This window comes from Lineus longissimus, chromosome 19 (assembly GCF_910592395.1).
Source record: "Lineus longissimus chromosome 19, tnLinLong1.2, whole genome shotgun sequence".
Classification (NCBI taxonomy): Eukaryota; Metazoa; Nemertea; class Pilidiophora; order Heteronemertea; family Lineidae; genus Lineus; species Lineus longissimus.
The window spans coordinates 695,524-721,000 of NC_088326.1; the positions used below are offsets into that span (position 1 = coordinate 695,524).

At 39.6% G+C, this 25,477-nt stretch overlaps 1 protein-coding gene across 3 annotated transcripts; it reads left to right on the forward strand.

Annotated features, from left to right (window-relative positions):
* The first annotated feature begins 2,669 nt into the window (after positions 1–2,669).
* On the forward strand, positions 2,670–22,294 carry LOC135503205 (dual specificity tyrosine-phosphorylation-regulated kinase 4-like). Of its 3 annotated transcripts, none has more exons than XM_064796666.1 (13): positions 2,670–2,929; positions 9,112–9,223; positions 18,254–18,358; positions 18,508–18,733; positions 18,826–18,989; positions 19,282–19,418; positions 19,720–19,860; positions 20,167–20,305; positions 20,616–20,697; positions 20,828–21,061; positions 21,171–21,300; positions 21,534–21,727; positions 21,824–22,294. In XM_064796666.1, the coding sequence occupies exons 1-13, from the start codon at positions 2,913–2,915 to the stop codon at positions 22,081–22,083; spliced, it is 1,941 nt and encodes a 646-aa protein (XP_064652736.1). In that variant the 5' UTR covers positions 2,670–2,912; the 3' UTR covers positions 22,084–22,294. The 3 variants fall into 3 exon arrangements, with proteins under 3 accessions (XP_064652736.1, XP_064652735.1, XP_064652737.1); XM_064796665.1 differs by lacking the exon at positions 2,670–2,929 and adding an exon at positions 4,751–5,115; XM_064796667.1 differs by lacking the exon at positions 2,670–2,929 and adding an exon at positions 8,046–8,356.
* Positions 22,295–25,477: the final 3,183 nt, after the last annotated feature.

Below are 25,477 nucleotides of genomic sequence, written 5' to 3' on the forward strand. Positions count from 1 at the left end.
CACAGAAATTGAATTTTTATTGTAAATAATTGGAATTCACATACTTTTATATTACTTTTGGGTGAGAAAAATTGGTAAATTCCAAGATTGAAAAATCGGTACATTTCACACTTTAAAGACCACCCCTACAGGTGAAAGTACCCTAATCCATATTATTTCCGGCTAAAACATTTCGCGGGAAATAAACACGTGCTTTTGTTTACTGTTTGAAATCACTGCGCACGTGGTTTGCGCTTCTTAAACGTCACATCCGGAAGATGAGAGCGATTCCATTTTAGTATTTTTAAGGGTAGAGCTTAAAAGTTTTAAAAGGATTTCGAGCAAAACAGAATTTATTTGGGCCATTTTTTCCAATTATCGTCACAGAAATTGAATTTTTATTGTCAATAATTGGGATTCACATAATTTTATATTACTTTTGGGTGAGAAAAATTGGTAAATTCCAAGATTGAAAAATCGGTACATTTCACACTTCAAAGACCACCCCTACAGGTGAAAGTACTCTAATCCATATTATTTCCGGCTAAAACATTTCGCGGGAAATAAACACGTGCTTTTTGTTTACTGTTTGAACTACAGGGTGTTTCATTCAAAACGTTTCTTATCTTTACCATTTGCGAGCATAAAGGTTCCAATAACAGTAATGCGATTGTTTATGGGACTTTGCTTGAGGGCCACGGTAGACGTGAATGCCCAGTGGAAAGTGGAATGCCCAGTGGAAAGAGTATCAAAACCACAGACCACGTCAGGATGCCTAATAAACCCCAGGTTTGGCGTTACTCAATTTTGGATGATATGGTACCCTATATATAATTTTCTACGATTATTTCAGGCTTTGCGCTCCATTTATTTCTCATGCACGAGCGCCATCTACAATTGACAGAATCTGTCAGATTTCATGATTTTCTGCTAAATTATCGGTTTCAAACAGTAAATTTTGTCCATGAGGCTGTATTAACGATGTAGTTATGTATTTACGTTGTAGGCAATGTATTTATCAAATGATACTGGCACCAAGTGTAAAGTTTTGAAAGGTTTTTATTTCGATCGTCTGCTATAATAAACCATCCTCCAATTATGATTACCAGGCAATGGCTCCATGGACCATACAATACATACCAATGTCCATGCACAATTGCCCTCCCTCCCTGACCCTGTCACCAAATCACCTCACCCGTGCATGGCCAGCTTTGTCTATGTCTATATCCCATCCATCCTTTTGATTTATTGGGTGGGTAGCCTGGAGTTTAATTAGATTAGACAGTCTTATGCCATGCCATGGCGTGCAGGCGCAGCCCACCCTCTCACAGTCCTTGTCTGTAAGTTACTAAATGTATCTGTATCTGTCATCGTTCATGTCTGCAAGGCCATCCTTAGTTGTCCATCCTCTGCTTTGCAACCCCCCACATAATTCTTTTCAGGTTGGGCATGGCAGTCACCTACCTCGATGCTGATTGAATGTTCGCAGTGACAGCAAAGCCAATGATGAGTGGGAGTGACAAGCATCCACCAAATATGCCGTAAGATATTTTTGTTGATATTCTCGCAAGAATGAATTTGGGACTTCTTGATTCATATAATTCCTTGCCTGCCTTGGATTGTGGCAATTGGGGTCTTCATTTGGGGATTCAGTTCCTTGTTCCAGACCATCAACAATATCTTAGATACTTATGACAGTGACTACGACTACATGAGGATAGTCCTGAATAATTCATTAGATGATGAGATGAAGATGTTTCATAGAAAACCACTCCTGATTTATTCATGTCAATGTGGCGTGCAAGAAACTGCTGGCTCACCCTTTCATAACCAGCACTGTAGTTAGCTGTTGGGTCCACTCCAAGTGGTGGTACCTGATGTCTACTTAATGTGCACAGCTGATGGAACTTGGTTTGGGCTGTCTTATCAAGGAAGGTAGAGATGTCAAGTTTTTTCCTGAATAATGATATTTATGGCTCACTGCTTATGGTAATGGTATTTATGGTACTTTAAAACATGTTTTAAAGCCATTATTATATAGAAGATTAAAATTAATAATACCTAATGCCTTTAACCATTAAAACATTCAGTCATTCACATCATTAAAAAATCTCTTCACAAAGTACATTAAGAACCGGATATAACTGATATCAGTTCACTTACATGTTGTTGCAAGTAGTTTATGACGCCAGGGTAATATCAGAGTAAGATAATTCTAAGACGTTTCAAAAATATTTCATCGCAATGGAAAAGAATTATGCATAACCACCATCAAGTATCATGGAATATTAACTCAATGAACATTATGTTTGTATTATGATTATGCTTTTACAGGTATAACTTTGCGGTTCCTTGACTTAGTCTAATGGGACCCCTTCAGGCTGTTCAGCAGAGGAGAAAAATTCCCAATGGCAATGGTTTCCCGACAAAAGAGTTTGCAGATTTCTAGAGCAAATAGCCCGTGTCTACTGTTACGGTTAGCGGCATTTTGCTACACTTGATGACTCCAAATTGAAACTTTTGCCACCAGATGATTTGAAATCGTTGTTGGGTAACTAATACTTGGATTGGAAAGTCTTGATGGCATATCTTCATTTCAAACTGTTGATTTGGTTGGGTGGTCCAGGATGTTTTGACAATTTTGTCCGAGTCTTGATCTCGATGTCAGGGAGAAGGCCGGGCAAGGCCAATGGACAATCTGGTGTCATTTTAAACTATTTCGTTTCATTGATTAGTTTCTTGGAGCAATTCCTGTTTACCGTTATTTCCTTGGATCAATTGCTGATTTGAGTGATTACTTCTTTTGTTTTGATCAATACTCACCTCTTCTGTTCTTGGACCAATTGCAGATAGCTTCTATCTTTGGAGTAATTGCTGATAACTTTATTTATGGATCAACTGCAGATAACTTCTATTTCATGGATTGATTGCTGATGACTTCTTTATCTAGGTAGGATCTCGGTAGTTCTTTTACGACGCTTGTGTAGTTATAATTCGGCAGCTGTATTCAAGCTTGTAAATAGCGGTGGTTTCTGGGGACAATTTTGTTCATATCTGTTTTCATGGTTCATATTTCAGCATGCATGCACCTGTGTTGGTAGAATGAGAAAATTCTGTCTATTATGAGTTGACTGAGCCTTTTTTTATACTTTCATTGAAGTCAGAAAGTATCTGTCATTATGACATGTCATATAATTAGCCAAATTACACACACTGTTAGTGTCACTGTCTAATTGTCTGGGCAAAAGGTGGTTATTTGATCATGGTTAGATCAATGCCTTCTCTCCCCTTGAGTTACTGCTATGTAGTCTGAATGATGATTATCTTTCACTAAGTTAAACCCCCTGGTGATTGAGTAGGTCTATCACAATCTGGCTATCGACTTTAGCACTCATTAGTGATAGATCGTCTTGCCAGGTAGTCGATATCTATTCTCCTGAGAAGCACTTAGCATAAAATGTCTTGCACAAGGACACAACAAGTAAACTATCGTCCTTCTTTACTCTAGAGTAGGAACTGGGTCAAAGACCTCCTGGTTATCAGTCTGCACTCTCCTCAATTGGGGTGGGGTTTCATTGTCAATTTCGAAGATTTTTCTGAAATAAGGGAGACTGGACCTGAAGACTGGGGCACATGCCCTGCCCTGGATCAGCTAAACTTGTCTATGCCACTAAGTCCAAAATAATTCCAGTGGAAGTAATTACAAATGTGTTCAAGTGAGATAACTTAGATTTTCAAGCTATACAAGGTATAAGAAGGGCCAGTGAGGATTTTGGATGCAAATTTGACAAGTACCAAGTACATCAGTGGCATCACTTGGGGGTGAGCTTCAAACTTAAGACACGATTAACCTACATTTTCAAAACTCTATCGAGATTTTCCGATATTTGTGAGGTTATCGTATTAAAATGTTTTAAGAGTAGTACCCTAAGATTAGGAAAAGATTTCCAGCAAGCCGCGAGCTTGGAACATCCTTTGTTGGAATGTCTTGGTTGTTTTGGTGAATTTTGCGTGCGTTTTCATGTCGGTTTTTGACGATTTGTGAGCCAATTAGGAAGTGTGTATGCCGACATGCTGTTATATTGTGTCTCTCTGTCTACTTTAGTAAATTGGTGGATTACATGTCAGAGTACAGGCCCTTCAATTACCAGTGGTATTGCAGGGAAATTGGCCTCATTTTGTTCGGATGTTTTGTTGGTCTTAGAGGAATAGGATTGGACATCGAGGAAACGAAGAAATGTCATACACATGTATATTGAAGTTGTCACTTTGGACTAATTGTATTTTTGTCCAGAAGATTCTGTTGTTCAATGTTTGATGGACAATCGGTTAAGGGTTGTAAAAGTTTTGAAGATGTTCCATACTTTCCTTGTGATTTGAGACAAAGCGGAGTGAATCGTGGACTTTTGGAAAGTTTTTCTCAGTTTTGTCTCCTTGCTCTTCTCACCATTTGGATGAAGAATTACCAGAAGTGGGAGCGTCCATCAAGTTTACATGCTAAAGAATTACTCGCCCAAGGAATGTTAGAATTTTGCTGCTGTTTTCATGAGGACAGTTGATCGCAACATAATCTCAATGCATTCGTTTTTAAGCTGATAATCTTTAAAAATCGATCGCAAGACAATTTTTTTATTGGAAAAGTTTTCTTTTTGGTAACTTTTTTCAACAAAGTGATTGAATTTTAGTCGTTTGACTATTTTCAAACAATTTTGTTTGGCAAAACTTTAGATAATTTCAACTGGAGTTGTGAAATATCGCATTTATATTGATGAGGACTTGCTTGTGATTGAGTGGTGGAGAACCTGATTTCTATTGGTATTAGAGAGACTCTCATAAAAAGATTACTACTAATCGGATTTTGGCCAAAAAATTGTTCGACATTTACATTATTCATAGACGATATTCATGTGGAGAAAACTCGATGAAATTCTATAGGGATTTGAAAGATTTCATCATGGAAACACCGGAATTACCTCGTACCTACACCATGGTGAACTATCCTGGGCACAAGGTTAAGCCAGTGCCAACGCAAGATGACACACAAACTGGGACAGAGAGGCAATCAGTTGCTAAGGCGAAGGCTCGTTATGGAGTGCAATCACAGAATCCTCCACTGAGTCTGAGGTTGACCCATCGGTAAGTTTATATGCGTGATTTTTTATCCAAGGACTGAGTCTCATCCTTTCATGACCACATGCTCTGCCCTGAATCACTGGGTGAGACAAGTCACAAACCAACAGCCTTCAAACACCAGTTGTTCAAGAAATGCCCTTCAAAGTTTGATAGTCAAGGTCTGAATACTGAAACTGCTGCAAAGAACCACTTGTTTTGCTCAGGTTAAGTGCACACCATCTTGGATAATCACCGTTCAGCAACAGTGGGTTTTCAAGAATTGAGGATGTAATATAAATCATAAATTACCAATCCATTTTAACATGTACTATTATGGTTGGGTAGGTCTTCCTTACATGAACAGTGGTCAGTTTCAGGGCTTGAGGGCTAGTAATCAATCAGGGAATCTGCCAAGTGGAGCTTGTCCACTTTCTTAACCAGTGGTCGTGGATAATTGATCATTAGTTGGTCCTTTTACAACCAACATTCCATTGTATTGTATCAATATGTACTTGTCCTAAAGATTAGGAAAACCTTTAAAAGCACTGTTTAAAAAGTCTTCGAATGCTGCAAACTTTATTTGCACATTGATTCTTCTTCAAAGGCTTCTGTCCACAGATGTGTCAGAACACCATAAATTTCATTTCTGAATGACCTGAGCGTGACCAAAACATATATTCACTTGGGTTATAAATTTTTGGTGTGACACTAGATCAAACTGTGTAAATTTGCTCTGTCTGGGAGAATTTTTAAAGATACTGGTATGCGGAAAAAATCATTGTTTCTGTGTTCCGGATGAGGGATGGGGTTGTCCAGGTACATGACTCATGATACAAACACTGTCATCTTGACACATGTCGCTTTTTATGTTCCTTTTGGCAGACTGAGCACAAACGGTTTACTGGTCCTAACATGGTCCTAATAAGGGTAAATAGTAACCCTAATTGTGTGCCTAGGTGTTTGTTTGTACAGGAACTAGTGCTAAACTAGCTTTGCTATTATACCTTAGGTAAGCAGTTGTGACAATTGACTATTTTGATAATTGCAGGGGTGGGGAGTGTCGGTGTAGACTACTGTTAAAATAAGGTTTGAATTCACAAGTTTCAGTGAAATTCATTGGTTGGCTGTGAAAAGTTGGAGGAATATTGTCATTTTGTGAGAAAAAGTGCAAACTTGGTGATCTTGACATGTATTGGATTTGGCTGATTTTTCGGATAATTTTGAAGCTCTTAACTTGAAATTTTGAGGACTGTAATAACAGAACTACACACTTTTTGAATAAAAATGTGCTAAAAATTTGACACTTCCAGTGGAATTTAAAGGTTGGTGGTAAAAATTTAGAGTTAAGTGTCACTTTGTGAGGAACAGCAGAAAGTGGCTATTACAACATGGAATAATGGCTTAATTTTTTTCTGGAGGATACTTGCAAAGTTTTGAACTTATGACTCTAATAGAGTGCCTTGTAATAGCTAAACCTTGACCGCTCTGTGGAATCCTACTTGTCTGAGGTGAGACACATCACAATCAAGAATTGACACCTGTTACAACACGTAAAACTCGATTTGTCACGTGTACCGGTGGTTTACAGCTTCGAAAATGTGGTTGTTCGGCGCTGTCAGCTGTTGTCCGGCCTTGGATGAATGTGGCTAGACCCTTATAGATAGCGATCTCTGAAATGAGGTATAAGTACTTTCTGACATAGACACCGAAGTCATATCATTGCTCTCCCTTATTTTAGTTACTATTCAAAAATTAATATTGTCATATTCCTAAAGATGCCACCTTACCAAATCTATATTTATCACAAGGGGTATTTGCCACAAAATAAACGCACCTTTTCAAAAAGTGTGTCTGGTGATATAGGATGATATAAGAAGGTGTCAACTGAAAACCATGGTAACTCACTCACAATAACACTTTACACCAGTTCCTAAAGATCAAACTAAATCTTGACATTTATGTGATATGCGCAGGATAAAGTCAGAGCTCGCTCAGCAGTACGGATAATTCTGGAGATTTTTTTGAGAAAGTCACTTTCAATTCCTCATGGAGGCTTCGTTTAACAAAATGTGGTAAGTTCGACAATTCCTCAAGTCTGTCAGCTGAACACCAGGCCCATGGCCCTCTTGTTATTGGAAATATTGGGTACTTTAACCAGTGGTACTTTGATAATTAATAAGAAAGTAAGCATCAACACTCAAATTTTCACCCCATATTATAAAGTTACTTAAAATGTCACATTCATGGTAATGCTGGTATTCATTTCAGCTGATCGATGATTGCTGGGCCTTTGTTTCAAACAGAAGTATTTGGCATTGTTGAACTACATTTTTGACAATCAATGAGATGAATATAATCAGACATTGGCCATTGCATTGTACATCACCCCACTCAACCTAAATATATAGTTACCAAATGTCACATTCATGGCATTTCTTGTCCATTTTTCATGATGGCGCATTTCAGAGGCAAAAACTGCTGGAGGGTGTCAACAGCTAAAAACGAGAGCGATTTTGATAGGAATTTACGCTTTCAAAGGATTAATCCAGCTGTTGGCAGGTCAGTGCATCTTTGTATGTTGTTCCTTGTCCATAGTATGTCTTCCATTAGTTGTGAGTGACCCGGGTTTTGGGAATTGTCTCCTTCAGACATTGGGAATGTAGCCTACATGAGTCCCCAAGGTCTTTGGGGGGGGGGGGGGGGATATCCACCATAGCATCCTAACAGTTTCAGTGCTATTTCTTGTCAAAGAGCCATTGTAATCAGCGCCCCATGTTGGTTGCAACCTTGCCATCACAACAAGGACAAATCTTATTAGCCGATCATAACGTGACTTTCAATGGCGTTTATCACAAAATCAATATACACCTTGTTACCTTTTATTGAACAAGTGTTGGCATAATATCATCGGTCGTGGCATTGGGAGGTCGGAGTGATTCAGACGCAAGTCAGTTTTAATTGAGATTGACAGTTTCTGATTTGTGTAATTTCTTTAAGTTCTGGATGCATTTTTGATATTCTTTGGGAGATTATTCTCCTCTAAAAGCCTACGCCTTTGTAACTCTTTGGACTTGACTCGGTCAACTTGGATGAACCTTCTTGTCATAATAACGCAGGCCATCGCATAGTAACGTCGGGAGTTACTCGGATGGAAGTCACTTGATTCTCTGGAGCGATAGTTTCAAATTGCTGTGCTTGGAACAGTTTGGTAAAATTCTGGATGACGGTGACAATTTTTGATTGATCAGCTTCGAATGAGTGACCAGTAAGGTTTCTTTTTCTTCTTTTCTTGACTGTAACTCATTTATTGAGACACTGTTTGAAAAGCTCTGTTGGCAGTTTGGATGCAGTTTTGATTGTGATTCTAAGACACATGTCCGAAGCGCGCTATATTGACATGTGTTGTACCTCTCTGGTAGCTTAACATTTCGAAAATAGGAATTTCCTAACGCGTCTAACCAAATGGTATATTCTAACACTGATGAACTCTGTGTCAATTAATTCTATGTTTCATTCATAGGCGTGAGCGTATTCATTTCAGTGTTGAGCTAGTTCACCTGTGGGTCAGACAGGGCAGTCTCAATAGAATATCGTGTAACTTTCATTACTGCTGCCATTTCCCATGTTATCGATATGTCATTTTGGTTCTTGGCTCTCCCATTGATGAAAGGTATTCAATGAAGTCTATTAACAATGATGTTGTAAGAGTTGAGTATGACGCACCCTAAATAGAACCTCTAACTCGAGTCTAACCTTGAACTTAGAATTCTCTTCCTTTTTCAGAAGTTTTCAAAAATGAAATTGTCAGATTTTTTTTCTTCAGAATTTACGTTTCAGGAGTCGATCAGTGTTTGGTCACACAACACATTATCACCAAATTTGACTGGGAACCTCGCCTACGACCTTTAACGTGACCTTCAGACTGAACTGTGACCTTGAATTTGACCTTAAAGCTGACCTGTGACCTTGATTGTTGAAAGTCTTGATAAGTAATCAGTTTCTTCTCCTTTCTCAATTCAGGTACCGGACTATGGATGTGAAAAAGGGTGAACGCCCCCATACCCAAGGCCAGGGCCGACCCATCCAACTTCCATACATCAACACGATCAAAGCGGCCAAACAAATAGACTCTGTAAGTTGTTTATCATCATATTTTTCATCACCTCATTTGCCCCGAAAACGAGTGATTTGGATCACTTCATCCTATTGGTGACTTTGAGTAACTTTAAATCTGACCTACTTCTCTCCTTCCTGTAGTTTCAGACCCCTATCGGTGACTTTGAGTAACGTAAATCTGACCTACTTGTCTCCTTCCCGTGATCTCCCTTTGACATACTCTCCTCATTGTCTCATTGATGTTCCGTTACAAGAAATAATATCAAAACCCACCTTCCTGCACGGCGACAAAAAAACATGTTCGCCAGACCACTCATCAAAGCAATTTCCGTCCTCCACTTTGAAAATCGATCAATTTTGTGTCCATTATCGCGAATAGATTCAGCATAAACTTCTTGATAGTTTGTGAAAAGTTTTCAATGATTTGACTAGAGTACTGAGGCAGCTCCATTAAGTGATTATTTGCTTTATTGACGATTTGCATGCTCCGATTAGTGTCATTTATTCAACATAAAACGAGTTGATTAAATTTTTTGCTGAAGATCTACTTTGAAAAGAACAGTGTGTCTCTGGCATACGTTCTTCCTTGTCTGCCATTATTGCTCTCAGTGGGATTTTTTCAGAAATTTTTGCAAAAAATCTAAAAAATTTGGCCAAAATATTTTTTCAGAAATGGCAAAAATCTCAAAAGTTTTGCAAAAAAATGTTTTCAAATTTTTTTTCAAAAATCTTAAAATCGAAAAAATTGAGAGGTTGTCCTTTAGAGAGGTGTCCGCTAAGGGAGATTCCGATAAATGATTCGACAACATAGCTCCTGATATCTGTACTGAAAATGTGGAGCTAAATGTGCACTTTGCTCTGTTGGTATATCATGCAGCTAGTGCTAACATGATACCACTAATTATGCTGTCACTCGTTAATGACTAATTGAATACATAACATTGATTAGACGAAGATAATTTATTGCTTCCTGCATTTGATAATGTTGACTTTTCATACCCACACCCTGATATGTTTGTGTAAGGTCACTATGATGTATAGTAGTGGATGCATACTCTTCTTAATCGTCTCGATTGCCCAATATCATTTTACGAGGTAATAAATTACACCTGTTTCAACCTTGAAATTGTTGTTTTGTGATTCACTTGTCAACAACGACTACCTATTTATAACTCAACTCAACTCAACTCATCTAAAATTCTCTACCAAAGTCAGTTCTCCAACTCTGTTGAAAGACCAATTGATGTTAGTGAACATTGTATGAATCAAAAGAATAAAGTCGGCACCAGTTTTATTGGACATTTAAGTGTGAATCTACCCATATGAATGAAAATATGGCTGGCCCTAGCATTAGCCTTGCTACCAGAATACCCTCAGGGCTGTGTCAATATCTCCAAACCAAATGACCACAAAGTCCCTAAGCCACTTCGTAATCCTTTCACCAATATGCATTAAGTAAACACTGATTCTTTGTTGACACCCACACAAAAAAAACCTCTTGCCTATTTTTATTAGCATCATTTAGATTATAATTGGCTTTTCTGCCCATTGGGTGAAGGTCCACTTTGTTGGACCTTGAATTTGTTCTGCTGCCAGTCCGGCTCTTTATAGTTGTACATCCTTCGGCTTTAGGGTCTTATCGAAATGCCACCACTGGCAGAAAAATGAACTAAGATTACAATCATCATCCTGTAAACCGCTATACTATCGAAGAACACCTTGTGTTGGCTTCTATAACCACAACTGCTAAATGTTTGAGGCTTTTGTGACCATGTTTGGCAAAAATGATAATCTTGAAAAAAGACACTTTCTTTGATTCGAAAAGCCAAAAGTGCAAACTGCATTTACCCCATCCACTTCTTCCCTAAAGAACCCTTGGTCACCAAGCTACGTCTCTGTCACGGGAGGTGCGAAATACAGCCAACATGACCCTTCCTAATGCCTGCCCCAGTCAGCGTGCAGGCGACTGGCGTGAGTTTGGGTGTGATCCACATGCGACCTGGTATGGTAGAGACGAGAGGAGTGTTTGTTTCGCCAAGCTTGGAGATCTGTTACTTTTAGAAGCTCTCTTGGTCAGTTTGAGATATTCTGTTGGATATGCTGTTGTGACAGAGTTTTAGATTGAAGTTCATCGTTTTGGAGATGCCCTGGCATTCTGTGATCTGTAATATTCTCAGTATTCTGACGTTTTAGGTATTCTGTTGAATTTGTGTGATACCTTGTCAGGGTGTGGGAAAGTTGGTCAAAATATTCTGTTGGGTGACCTGCTCCTGGTCGTTTTTCTTGGGTTATTGTGGGGTTTTTTGGCGAAAATGGCCAGTCAAACTTAAAGGGCCCAAAGTATCCATGTATGCGACCTGAAATCCTCTCGAAGGTGTCTGGGTCTTACTGTGAAAACAGAAACTGTGCAGTACCGGTACATAGTCCCTGCCTTCCTCTGTTTATACACAGGGCTCATTGAAAGTCCTCTGTTTAGACAATATCTTTATCAGTACAAACAAAACATTATAAAGTTGTGTTGTGTCAAGTGATTTTTGGAATTCCAAATTGTTGATATCTTAATCATCTGATTGATTAAATTTTGTATTATTAAATCACTGTTCAAACAGTGGGATAAAAAAGATCTCTCTGTCAGGGGGCATGGCAAGATTTTAAATGAACACTGATCATGTGGGGAGGGGGTTGATAACTGGCATCATCTTCATCACTTTTAATTTTTGGCATTAACTAATAGAAATATTTGGTTAAGTATGTATTAGGATGACAGGACTGATGATGGTAACTCTAGTTTGCCCTAATTAATTAGCTAATTAACTCGATGGAAAAACGGAGTGGCAGACATATCAAATCAACGATGGTGAAGAGTGGAATACGAAAGGTGAACTTGGCCCTCAGTCAGAGCCGGCAATCTTCTGCTAAGGAAATAGTGAGTATGATGGCCAGGTTTTCTAAATCTCACGAACCCATTTCAACCTATCGCGTGTGTCAAGAAATAGGTAGAATTCCCTTTGACCAATTGTCTAGCTGTACCAACAAGAACCCACACAAGTATTCTAACAGGGGCAGACCAATATTTAGTCACCTATCTTTATCCTTAAAACGATTTTATTGCCTTCAAATTACTCCTGATGTTGATTTTGTTGCATAGTGTTACATTGAAAAGCAAGGCAAATATTTGAGACATGGTTTCACTTGCCAAAATTACCATTGAATTGGATTCTATTGGTGATAAAACTTCACGATCAATATTTGAAAATTGTTTCGTTTGCTTTCAATTTTGGTTAAGAGGTGAAGCAATTATGGTAAAAATCTAAATCTTTTAATCCTAATCTGTGGCAGTGCGCGGCACAGGTTTTGCTTTGACTTAGACCAACGAACCATTCGCATTAGAACTGTCAAACCTGCATGCGTCCCTTCAAGTGCAGATTGATTTTGACATTAGACTTATGAAAAGATCCCCGGCCCTCATCATCAAGACTGTGTGGACTCTTGACCTTACAATCTTTCCTCCTTGGAACCACTAACAACACTTTTCAGCATGCTTTAGTTTGGACAACTCTCTTTTTCCCCTTTCTATATAAGGCTAACTGCCTACAGAAGCTTAGCATAGGCCCTACCATTTGTGACTCGCTCTACCAAAACTAGGCGCTTGTCGCATCTGAACTCGACAGGTTGATACAGACTTGTTGTTCATTTCCCTATTGTAGACCTTTTGTGAAATCTATTACAAACTGATTTGGTCACATTTCACAAAAGGTCTACAATAGGGAAATGAACAACAAGTCCGTATCAACCTGTCAAGTTCAGATGCGACAAGCGCCTAGTTTTGGTAGAGCGAGTCACATTTGAGAACACTAAGACTTCGTTCAGAAGAAGTCCATGGCTCTATCAGAAAGTGCTCATCAAGAGCTTTCCAATGAATGGTCATGTCAAGATGTTTAAAAATGGTACCATCTGAAAGAGCACATCAAGAGCTTTCCAATGAACGGTCATGTCAATAGGTTTTATAATTAGATTTCTGTGTCTCACAGACATCACCATCAGCCCTTGTCAACATAGCAAGAATTGTCCTGTCCAACAAGAGAGACAAGAATTATCCTTTTCATCTCAAGCAGAACTCACAAATTGTACACAATCACTATACATTTGTACACCAATCTTCAGCCTTCATAATGGAAATAAAAACATCACAACCTTAGGCGTTTCATAACCAGGCTTCCATGTAACTATACAAATATGATTAATGCTCATAATAGTGGTATTAGTAACTTGTTTTTCTATAATATAGACCTGTTCCATATTCATTATTAAGGGCAAACAAAAAAATAGATGTGTTTTAGAACATATCGTACTGTAACTAAAATGTTAACCAGTTTATTTACTTTCCGTACCCTATATGCCACCATATCCATATTCATACCTAATAATCCATAACCTTAGTAGCATACCCACCACTGCCAATAAAATTACGCAATCAAAAGTATTTTTCACGGGTCATTGGTGTAACCTTCTTATTAGGTCCGTTAGATAGGGAAACACATAGGAACACACAGTGATAATAATCCGCTAATTCCTAAACCCCTGCAGTCCCATTGTTGATTATACAGTTTTAATCACCGCGTAGCATACAGAACTCTACGGCTAGGCCTAGTTGAGGCTTATGCCCAGTCGGAACGGAAAAAGTTAAAGCCCACTGTGGCCCTTCTCGGGGTGAAGCATTTGTCCTGCTGTGGCCTTAGTTTCCATTAGTCTTCTTGTGTTTTGGTTAGAAATTTTCCATTTCGGAAATCGAGACACCTAGAAGATGGTGTTGTTGACTTTCTGGGATATTTACGCATTTTGATTGGATATTTTCAATTTTGACGGATCTTTTAGGAATCATTTATATTCAAAGAAATGTAAACAAAATCAGTTGGATTTACTCTGTGTCAAACTAGTTATTGGATATGTTTAACCCATATTATATAAAGAAGGTAAGAATTGTAACTTTTGATGAAATACAGTCGAACTTGTCTGTTAAGGACACCCTTGTGCTGTCCTTAATAGAGAGGTGCCCTAATTAGAGAGGTCAAATTGAATGGAAACAACTAATTTGGGACCAAAACTAGTCTCCTTGATAGAGAGGTTGTCCTTTATAGAGAGGTGTCCGCTAAGGGAGGTGCCACTGTAATGTACCAAAATAATAGCTTTTTGTTTCTCTCCCACTCCATCACATCTGTGTTTGTTGATTATTTTGGTAAAAAATTAGTGAATTAAGTAGCAATGTGTGATGCATTCCATTACCGGTATTTATGCCACAGAGCTTTAAACACCCATACAATGGTGCACATGTAGGTCACATCAAACAATCATTAGCAAAACAAATCATTAATTAGAACAATAGGGGTTTGTTTGTAACCAAGCGATTTGGATTGATTTGCGAAGGCAGCACTTAGGGGTCTTTACAGTTTCATTGTTTGGAGTCATGATTCGATTGCTTATCTGAACTTGCGGGCGTATACACAGGCGGCCGTATACACAGGCGGCCGATGGGAGCAGAGTCGACACTGATGCAAATTCTAAGCTCCCAGAGTCGCTGTGGTGAAAATCTGTATCAGAAATCGACATTAGCACTTGTCACCTCTGAGGTCACTGGTATGATCTACCATGAGGTGTCCTGATTGATTGTGACCCGTCACAGCAAACCAGGTGCATGTCACACAGAAGATGAGCCCAAATGACACCAGGAGATATTGATGTGCTCAGATTTCACAAAAGGTAGGCAGTGAGAAATGAACAATCAGTGCATCTCAACCTGCCAAGGGGTGGGGGTGGAGGCAGAGATAAAACTAATGCGGTATAATTTCCCTGCGATGAAAGAATGACCTCATCAGCTACCATCGTTGCCATGCAACGAGAAAACTGTCCTTGGCAGCATGAATAAAATATCGAAATGGGTTATTCGGCCTTGGTCAGGTTGATTTATGTCAAAGGCATTCACCTGAGGCCTGAGTTATGACCTGCTGCAGATTAAAAACCCTGACGTCAATCAACACTGCCTCCGATGCCTGTGAGATTTGGCTGTCGTCGGGACTTGAACGAAAGCGACACGTCTCGCATTGCGCAGCAGCCACTGTGTCCTAAGCTGACATGAAATGTGGACTCGGACCTCCATAAATGTTTGATGGAGGTCAAACTAAACATGCAAGATAGTCATAAATGCGCCTAATGTCATAACTTTATAAACAATTACCAATCACCATCTCTCAGGCAACTGGCGCCAAAGGTCGTTAAAATCACCGTGGTATAGGGTTTATGATGAGATTGTCCATATCATACTTCATTTTAATGACACTGCGGGCATGGGCTCACTCGGATGTATGATATTAAGCATCCCTCTGACAGTCATTTCTCCACTACTGGCCGGCTAGACTTCCACGGGTGCCATCCTGTCAGGAGGGCCCACGGGATGTCAGAACACAGCAAACAAAGACAGTCTAGCAAACTTGTTGCTGACCAGATGAGGATATCCAGTCAATTATTGCTGGAAGCCCTCCGGGGGTTAAACATTGCCTATTTAAAAATATTGACCCCTTAATATAGTGATTGGGTAATTAATGCCTGTGGCAGCAGTAATAAAACAACCATAAAATCACTTCATGAACTATTCAGTGTAATGCTATGAATTATACATGTATATGAATGCAGTGTAGTTAGACAAAGGAAGCTTACATCAGGGTTCGATTTTCACACTTGTCTCATTGAAAGTGCAACTACTCTATTAATGAGGAAAGCCCTCAATTGGAAAGAAGAAGATAGCCACGTGTCTAAAGTAAAGTTTGTTTATCATAGTGTCACCCCTAATGAAAGGGCCAGCCAGCTTAGGCCAATCAGGGACACTCATGACTTCGGAACTTCTTTTCTAATACCTTGCAAGAAGGCAGTATGTAGACCTTCGGCTTACACTGGCCGCATCAGGAAGAGGTTACCTGCGGGTCTGAATAAATCCATGTCTTTGTTCAGTTTTTTTATTAATTTTCAATTAAGAAGTCTTCCCCCATACTTAAAAGTTAATATTTTTCAAGCATCTTTAGATCATGCATGGTTAAATCTGACTTTTAAAGCATGGTTTAATCCACAAAAGAATAATCCCTTGTTAGGGTTCAAACTATAGGGGGAGTGTAGAAAATCGGCTCAACTTGTACCAAATATATATTCCTTTGTTGTGTTGACGTAAAACAGTATAATTATTGAAGGGATGATCTGCAATGTCCTGTTGTAGGGCTAAAACTGTTTGTGCGACTTCTGAACCCTGCTGGTAGGGTCGGCCATGTATCAAACACCCTGTGGTTTTATAGCGGGGAATGTATTCATGTGTTTATGCATATTCTGTACCCTGCTGGTTCGGGTCTGCCATGTTCCAAACTTCCTGTGGTTCAAAGTGGGGAAAATCCTCAAGGTATTCTAGCTGTTTGGTCATTTTATATGTCAAAGCGTTGAAGAAAGTATGACATTTCAAAGTATTTCAAATCCGTTGATCTCTATGGAAGGTGTTGTTGATGACAACTGAGGTCTCTGAGGAATTTCATCAACATCTGTATTTCCTAATAATTACAACAGAATTGCATGTCTGGATATCGTTATGATAGAACATGACATGTATTGTTGTGACGTTCTGAATAATTCGTGGTATATAGATTGATATAATTAGTGAAAAGTTCCATTATCTAACCAGTGAATATTGTTGTACAGATGAACCTGTATACTGAGTTGAACGGACTATGATGGTAACTCATATGTTACCCGCTCTACCAAAACTAGGCGCTTGTCGCATCTGAACTTGACAGGTTGATACGGACTTGTTGTTCATTTCCCTATTGTAGACCTTTTGTGAAATGTGACCAAATCAGTTTGTAATAGATTTCACAAAAGGTCTACAATAGGGAAATGAACAACAAGTCCGTATCAACCTGTCGAGTTCAGATGCGACAAGCGCCTAGTTTTGGTAGAGCGAGTCACATGTGGGTAAGGTTTTCGAGCATTTGAAAAAGCATTAAACTTGTTTTGGCCAACACCAATCCACCCTGTTGGTTATTTTTCGGTAAAATGAAAAACGCTCAAGTTGTTTTTTACCTGGACAGTGCTGTCCTTATTTGTGTCAACTGAAAAACACCCTTTTCAGATGTTTCAAGTGTTCAAAAGCTAAAAAACCTTGTGTACACTGTCAGGTTTATCTGGGGCAGTAAAAATTGTACTTGAAAATGAATGAAATTCTGCTGATAACTAATCTATGATTATCTTCTGTCAATTTGAGCATGTACCACATTGAGGTTATTGCTCTTATAATTGGAAAAAAATATATCAACTTTCAAAATTTAGAGGATGTCCTGGGAAACTTTTACAAAGTGAAAGTTAAATATAGCACTTATGAATGACCCCCAGTGCCCAGGCTATTGACTCTTTATATTAGGCCCTAAATCATGTCTTTACAGCACACAGACTTGAGTACCTTTCATAACAGTTCAATTAAATGTTATAAGTATTTTCAAATAAGACATAAATTGGTCTAATCTTAAACAAAAATGAAACAAGTTTGAATGACGCCTCTAATTCGGCCTGACTAATCAATTAAATACAGTTTGTGTTACAAAAAGCCTTGTGTTGTATGATCAATTCTTGCCAAGGCTTTTCGTTCCCCTAAGTGTGGTCAAGCTACCCTAACTTTAAACTATATAAACAACATGGGCAAGGTATCATATTTTCAGTGCTAGCTTCTTGTCCTGTGATAATGGCAAATGATTGCCACTGAAAAGCATCAAGTTGAAATGCATGAAAATGGGGGAGGAAAAAAAAAATTCAAAAAATTTCAAAACTTTGTTTTTATCATTGGTTCATGAAATCAAAAATCTCTGAAAATGTTTTGTGAAATCAAAAAATCCCGGAAATTAAAAAAAAATTTTTTTTTTTTCCTACAGCCTCTCAAAAAGTTTGGAATAAAAACTCTCGCCTTACCATTTCCTTCCAAATCAACATTTCACTGATCCCTTCACGTCATTTATCTTTGCAGAGTCCCCGCAACCAGTTGCATCGGACGCACCGGTCCGAGAAAAGCAAATATGGGACGGCCAACTTATCGATAACCAGCAACAAGGGGGGCAACAACAACAAAGAGGTATGTCTCGACGTGTTCTAGTTCGATGTCTACACTTCACTATGTTCAATTATATGTGTCATCAGCTGCACTCATCCCCAGGCCAACTCTCGTCCCCTGGCCTTATTGTCATCTCAAGCCTTGTTTTCAAATTTCATGTCTTCTTTCAGAAACTGGTTGCGACCGTTGCCCCCACCACACTCCCGCAGCTCAACAATGATACCTCACGCATTCACAATCAAAAACCCACGTTCTCGGCGACGGACAGCTCAAGTTCGACGCTGCCGCAGCTGAAACAGGGTGAGTCGTTGACGAGACAGTCAACGTACGTGACGAGTTCGGAGTCGAAGTCAAAGAGAGATCCTTATGGAAATAAACTGCCTATGACACCAGCTGGTAAGTTCAGACCTCAGTTTCTGTACTCAATTATCTCACTTCGAAAATCATCAGGGCATCTTATAACACAACATTTTCAATTTTGTTTCCAGAGGTTCTGAAACAGTTCCGTAACAAATTGACGACATTTGAACAACAAGAAATTCTCGACTATCCAGAGATCTGGTATTTAGGTTTAGAATCAAAGAAGATAGAAGGTGTATCAGGTGGTGCTCAGAATAACGGTTATGACGACGAAATGGGATCTTACATGAAGGTATGGTGATTTTGATATCGGTCTGGCCAATGGTACTTCATTCTCTTGCAAACAGGGCCTACAACCCGACTTCTCCTTTCACATTGATGGCAATCGGCTTCCTGTGACAATGTCTCCTAATTCCTGTTCAGCTGGTATGAAATTGTTGGCAACTTGCTTGGTTTAAGACTCTGAAGTCCATGATTTAGACAGTCTTCATTCTGACTAAAATATATCATCTTTATGATCCATTTATCTAACCAGTATCATTCTTTGCTGTCCGTCTCACCAATTCCTTTGACGTTTCTCACAGCCATTAGGTGACCATTTAGTGTACAGATATGAAATACAGGAGGTGCTGGGGAAAGGTTCATTTGGGCAAGTCATCAAGGCATACGACCACAAGACAGACGCGCTCGTAGCTATCAAGATTATTAGGAATAAGAAAAGGTGGGTAGTGGATTCTTAGTCCAGAGTTTCCTCTTCAAACTCTTCTCTTTTGATTAGCATTCGTGACAGAATTAGATTAGAGATATATTTGGTTGGCTACTGCCATGAAGTGACCGTCTGTCCCCAGAGTTGAGTCTTGGTGCCCTTGACCTTTGACCTCAGGTTTGCTCATGCTATGGCCACCTGGTAGAAACAACTTCCTGTGATATGTGCTCTGTTGCCAAGGGCTACCAAAGGGAACAAACGTCACGCGGTAGGTCATCGTTGACATTTCTTGAAATTGCATTTGTTTCTCTTTCAGGTTTCATCATCAAGCTCTTGTCGAGGTAAAGATCTTAGACGCCCTTCGGCGGAAGGACAAAGATAATCAGTACAATACGATACATATGGGAGAATACTTCTACTTTAGGAATCACTTATGTATTACTTTTGAACTAATGGGGTAAGTGAGCTTTGAAATGACAAGTTTGGGACAACAATCAGTGTCCTTAGTAGAGAGGGTATCCTGCAAACTGAAGTGTCCACTAAGAGAGGTTCCATTTAGGCACCCTTGGGACTGACAGAAGCTGTCTTCTAAAGGGACCAAAGTCGGTGTCCTTAGTACAGAGGTTGTCCTGCTAACTCAGTTTTTCTCTAAGAGAGGTTCAATTGGAATGAGCCATGCCAACCCAAGTATCAAATCTCTACATAGAAACAGGATTTTTCAGTCAACCATTTTTATGTGTCACGTAATACTCTTCCGTTTCAGGATGAATCTATATGAGCTAATCAAGAAGAATAACTTCCAAGGATTCAGTATAGCTCTGATCCGGCGGTTTGCCTACTCTCTACTACAGTGTCTTCGAGTGTTACACAAGGAGAAGATAATACACTGTGATCTCAAACCAGTAAGCTAGATATTCTCATCATTCATTATCCATCCAGGACAACTGGAGTTAAAGAGCCCGTCCTCAATTGTCATTTATCACTAAAATTGTCTCGTCTCCAGTAAAACCAGGCACGGATCAAAGGGGGGGAGGGGGCACCAGATGCATGCCCCTTTCATTTCTTGAAAAATCTTTGAAATTGACCGTGACATTTTGGAACAGACCAGGAATTTGTTGAGAAATGTAATGCACGCTCCATCATGCCATTATTTTTCAAAGATGAAGACCAATAGCCATTTCACATGTATAAGTTTTTCACATCTTCCTTCAGGAAAACATCCTATTACGACAGAGAGGTCAAAGTTCAATCAAGGTCATTGACTTCGGATCAAGTTGTTATGAGCATCAACGAGGTAAATGATCTAATATTATTATTCTATTCCAAACGGTTCGCTCCAAGTTCAGTATTGAAGTAACATGACAATGATCTACCATGGTCAGGCAAGCATGATTCTTCTAAGATTGTACCATTTGCTCTTGCAGTCTACACATACATCCAGAGCCGTTTCTACCGCTCCCCCGAAGTCATCCTTGGCCTCCCCTACTCCATGCCCATCGACATGTGGAGCCTCGGCTGCATCCTCTCAGAGCTCTACACGGGCTACCCCCTCTTCCCCGGAGAAAACGAAGTCGAGCAGCTAGCGTGTATCATGGAACTGATGGGTCTTCCTCCGGCGCATATCCTGGATCAGGCCACTAGACGACGGCTCTTCTTTGGTAAGAAAACCGACAAATACTCAGTTGTAGACACATCATCGTCTGTGACCTCGGACATGCCACTTAACTTCGATTGCCATTCTACAAGCATCACTTCCATCTTTTGCAGACTCCAAAGGCAACCCGCGTTGTATCACGAACAGCAAGGGAAAGAAGAGACGACCAGGTGGCAAAGATTTAGCAAACGCAATCAAAACTAGTGACAGCAATTTCGTAGACTTTATACGCAGATGCTTAGAGTGAGTAGACAACTAGAGAACTGCAGTATTTGGACTGACTTCACTGATTAAAAGATCGCGGGTGAAAGTCACCTTGAAAAAGAGGGGCTCGTACTTCTGTACCCACTGGCAAACAGGCTCAGGCCATTTGTTACCAGGTCATTAGGCTCACCTTGATTGTGAATCTGCCAAGGTGAAGGCATCGTACGTTGTTCCTAAATATTGAATAAAAACATGCAAATCGTTGTTTCCAGCTGGGATCCAAGTAATCGTCTGACCCCTGACGAAGCGATGCAACACGAGTGGATACGTGAAGGCATGACGCACAAAACACGACATTTCAATCGTAATCATCCGAAGCGACACACGGTCCATGGGCATTCGTCCGAATCATCCGAGGCGACGATGGAGACGATAAAGAGCAAGGTCACGAATTCTTTACAACGAGGTAAGTGACCCTTCTTGTTATCGGTTGAGTGTGATGACATGACCCACCAGAAACGGAACTAATTTCAATCATCATGTTCGTTTCTTCCAATTTCAGAAAAAACAAAAGAAGAATGGAAGGCAAAACAGCAAGAGAAACACAGCGCCAAGATCAAGGAACGGTTACAGCCGATCGGCGCATCTGCTGAAAACTCAGCCGAGGAACCGGCGCAGACTGAGCCGGGGCCGAGTAAGACAGTCGAACCCGAACAGCCAACGACACCAGATGTGACGTCACCGACGAAAGAAGTGGAAAATGATGATTTGGAGGAAACGGGGAATACTGGGACATTTTTGCCACCTATCGGCAATAAATGAGATGATAGGCATGCTGCTGCCACCTGCTGTGGAACATTGAAAGCTATTTCCATCCAATCTCGTCCCGTGTGAAGGTGTATATTTTGTATTGAAGTCTTGGGAGTCTTCAATTTTACAACGGGCTGTCGGGGAAAAAGTCCCCACGTGTTTGGGTGTGATGCCTGTCACCTTGCCAATTTGTCAGTTTGACATGAAGGTATTTCAGGAGGGGGCGGGGGGGGGGGGGGGGGTCAGAAGAAGCTTATATGAGGGTAGTAGCAGTTACATGTTGTGCATGTGCATTAATAGATAAGTCATTAGTATTCAAGAGGATATCTAGTATTATGATTAATGTTCCCCTATGGTGGTCACTCCCAGTGACATGTGTAGAGCATCCTGTTACCAAAAAATCCTTAAGGGGGAGTTTTTTCGGTCTGTAAAGCGTGACTCACAGGGCAAATAGGCCCCAGCTTTTAATGGAAGCCCTGCAACAAGCCCAGGGGCATACTAGTACTTCAAAAGATACCCACCACCCAGCGTAGTGCCCTAATTTGTAACTGTCCGTTTCTCGATCAGATGTAATTGAGAGTGGCGCCCCCTGGTTTGTTTATGGTCTTGTGTTATAAACTCTGTCTGCAAACTGCAACAGACATGCATTTTTACATTTGTATATAGGTTTTTATAGAAGTGATGATCTGAACGTGTATTTATGATATTTATTACGAGTGTTTCACTGAGTCTGTACCTAGATGGACGTTTTAGTGGGTGAAATCGGTTTGGGGGTGACACGATGTGCTGATTCAGTAGGCCATGTCATCAATGAAAGATTTGGCCGTTGTGAAATGGCTAAAATAGATACTCACTTCACAATCTGGTTGTGATGTCCACCAGTGCTTTATTTGTGTCTGTGAATTGTGGTTCTTCAACAGGAAGCATGAATAGATGGTGATAGTTGACAGTTGTTGGCAGATCTAGCGTCTTTTGTTGTATTTTGAGGAAATGACTTTCACAAGCATCAGTGGTAGAGTGAGAAACTGGACCAAAAGAATCTTAGACCAAAGCCAGACTCCATGCAATGCTGTATGTCCATGTCGAAAAGCTTTTTATCTGTGGCCATTTTATAAAGAAGAGCATCCGTCCCGATCTTGCCAGGTTAAGAAATAAGGAGTTGACCACATATCAATCTATCAATTGGTTATTTGAGTTCTGTGTCCAAACGTAGTTTTCACAGATGTGAGTGTGATATTGATTCCATCCTCTTTACCACAGATGATTATGGATAAAGCGTTTATCTTGTTTAGCCTGTTAGGCTAGTTTTGACAAGCCGACTGTCACCAAAAAAACAAATAAATCCTTTATTCTTGTTCAAAGCCATATTCCTGGGGGTCGTTTTCAAGAAAACAAACCCATTTGAAAACTTACTTGTAAATATGTAAATAAGTTTGAATGAAACGGCAACTTAAGTTAAATTTGCATTTGTACATTCAGCATCAGAGCATAATGTGATATTTGTGTATATATTTGACGGTTTACCCCCTTTTTCGGCAAATGGAACATTCCAGAAATAAGTTATAATGAGAGTGTTGTCTGTTCAAATGTCTTGTCAGAGGGGTGTTTTTGTAGATTGGGTGTTTTTTCATGAATAATAAGTTATTGCATATTGTGTCTCTGAGTTTCATCTTGAAAGTGCCACAATCATTTCGTGCATATCTGCTGGTGGATTATAGGAATTTGTCCTCAAATTTTCCACATTTGAGATGTTATCCATTTGGCTGGGTTAAAGAGAGAGTATAGCAAGACCCAGGAGGGAGACCACAAATTGGACCCTTGGTTCCTTCCTATAGTCTCCATTTAACATAGACGTTATCTTCTCACGTGTGATGATACACAGTATTTACAGTATATGTTGATTATTTGCAGTATATACTGATTAATTTGCAGTAAATACTGATTAATTTGCAGTAAATACTGATTAATTTGCAGTAAATACTGATTAATTTGCAGTAAATACTGATTAATTTGCAGTAAATACTGATTAATTTGCAGTAAATACTGATTAATTTGCAGTAAATACTGATTAATTTGCAGTAAATACTGATTAATTTGCAGTAAATACTGATTTATTGATTAATGATTTTACTTTTTATCTCCAAATGCCGTGGATATTTTATGAAGTTTTCCGTCCAAGCATTCAAAAATGTTAAAGTAAGCTGTGATCTAAACTGAAATGTAATCCGTCCATCATAAGAAAGAGCCTTGTCTACTTGCAATTTTTGTTTGTTATTTAGTTGCCATGACAATACCCACTTTTTGAGGGTATGTGTATGTAGTGGTTGGTTTATATAGTTTTGGGACATCTCATACAGTTTTGGGTAAATCAAAATTTTCGGGTAAATTTGAAATTGTTAAAAAAATTAAGGATTAATTCTGCTGCGGGTATCCATATCACATAATTGATCATCAAGAAAGACAGGACTTTGTTTTCTTGTTGATTATAGAAGCTGGGTTTTTTTTCCGATTCAAACAAAATGTGTATTGTATTGATAAAATTCTTGTCTTGTGGTTTTTATGTAAAACACGTGTGGTTTTCAAGGTATATTTTTGCGAAAATCAAATGAGCACGGTTGACATGTTAACTAGAATATATTGTTTTTGAAATCAGTTTCTGTTTTTGTTTGTTTCACATTGCCGTCTTGCCCTCCCCCCCCCCCCTCCCCATCGAGGACACAAGGAAAGTACACCTGGCTGCAGCAAAATCTGCCTCGTCACTCCCCTTACCCCAGAGTAATTACTGATGGATGGAGAAAGCAGGCTACCTCGGGGACCTAGAGAAATTTTTACATCTGTCATATGAAGACAAAGTCACATCCATTCATCCCAAATCCGTTATATGAGGCCAAAGTCATGTGAGCACGAAGTCACAACCATTCATGCCAGATCTGTGATATGAAGACAAAGTCGCATCCATTTATCCCAATGTTATGTGAGGACAAAGTCACAACAGTTCATGCCAGAAATGGTAGGTGAATTCGGGGGGAACGGGGGACGAGTTACACTCATCTTCTCTGGTGCTGCCATCTGAGCTAAGAAAATGGAACTAGGCAATGACGAAAAATTAAAAATATCGCCCGTTTTTAGGGCGGGGGACGATTTACAGCTGGAACCCCTGAACCAGCTCCCTCAGATCCGTCATTCATTGAGTCAAAGCAAATATGAACCTGGTTTAATCTGTGGTTTATCTTATTAATACACTACCTAAAGAGACCCTTATATGTAGTGCAAATTCTCGCGGCATTGATCTCATGGTGTTAACCCCTATACGTTTCAGGTGCGTTGCAGGTCAATTGTCTATGCTGCCACCTATTAGTGAAGAAAATAACTAGTAGTACCGGCAGACGGTGTTTGCTTCTTCGCA

Bases quoted from the DNA above. Each gene is read 5' to 3' on its own strand.
- LOC135503205 (XM_064796665.1), top strand. From the start codon at position 4,901: ATGAAATTCTATAGGGATTTGAAAGATTTCATCATGGAAACACCGGAA. The intron at 18,359-18,507 runs GTATGTCTCGAC...GTCTTCTTTCAG, and splicing joins GGGGCAACAACAACAAAGAG to AAACTGGTTGCGACCGTTGC. The intron at 18,734-18,825 runs GTAAGTTCAGAC...TTTTGTTTCCAG, and splicing joins ACTGCCTATGACACCAGCTG to AGGTTCTGAAACAGTTCCGT.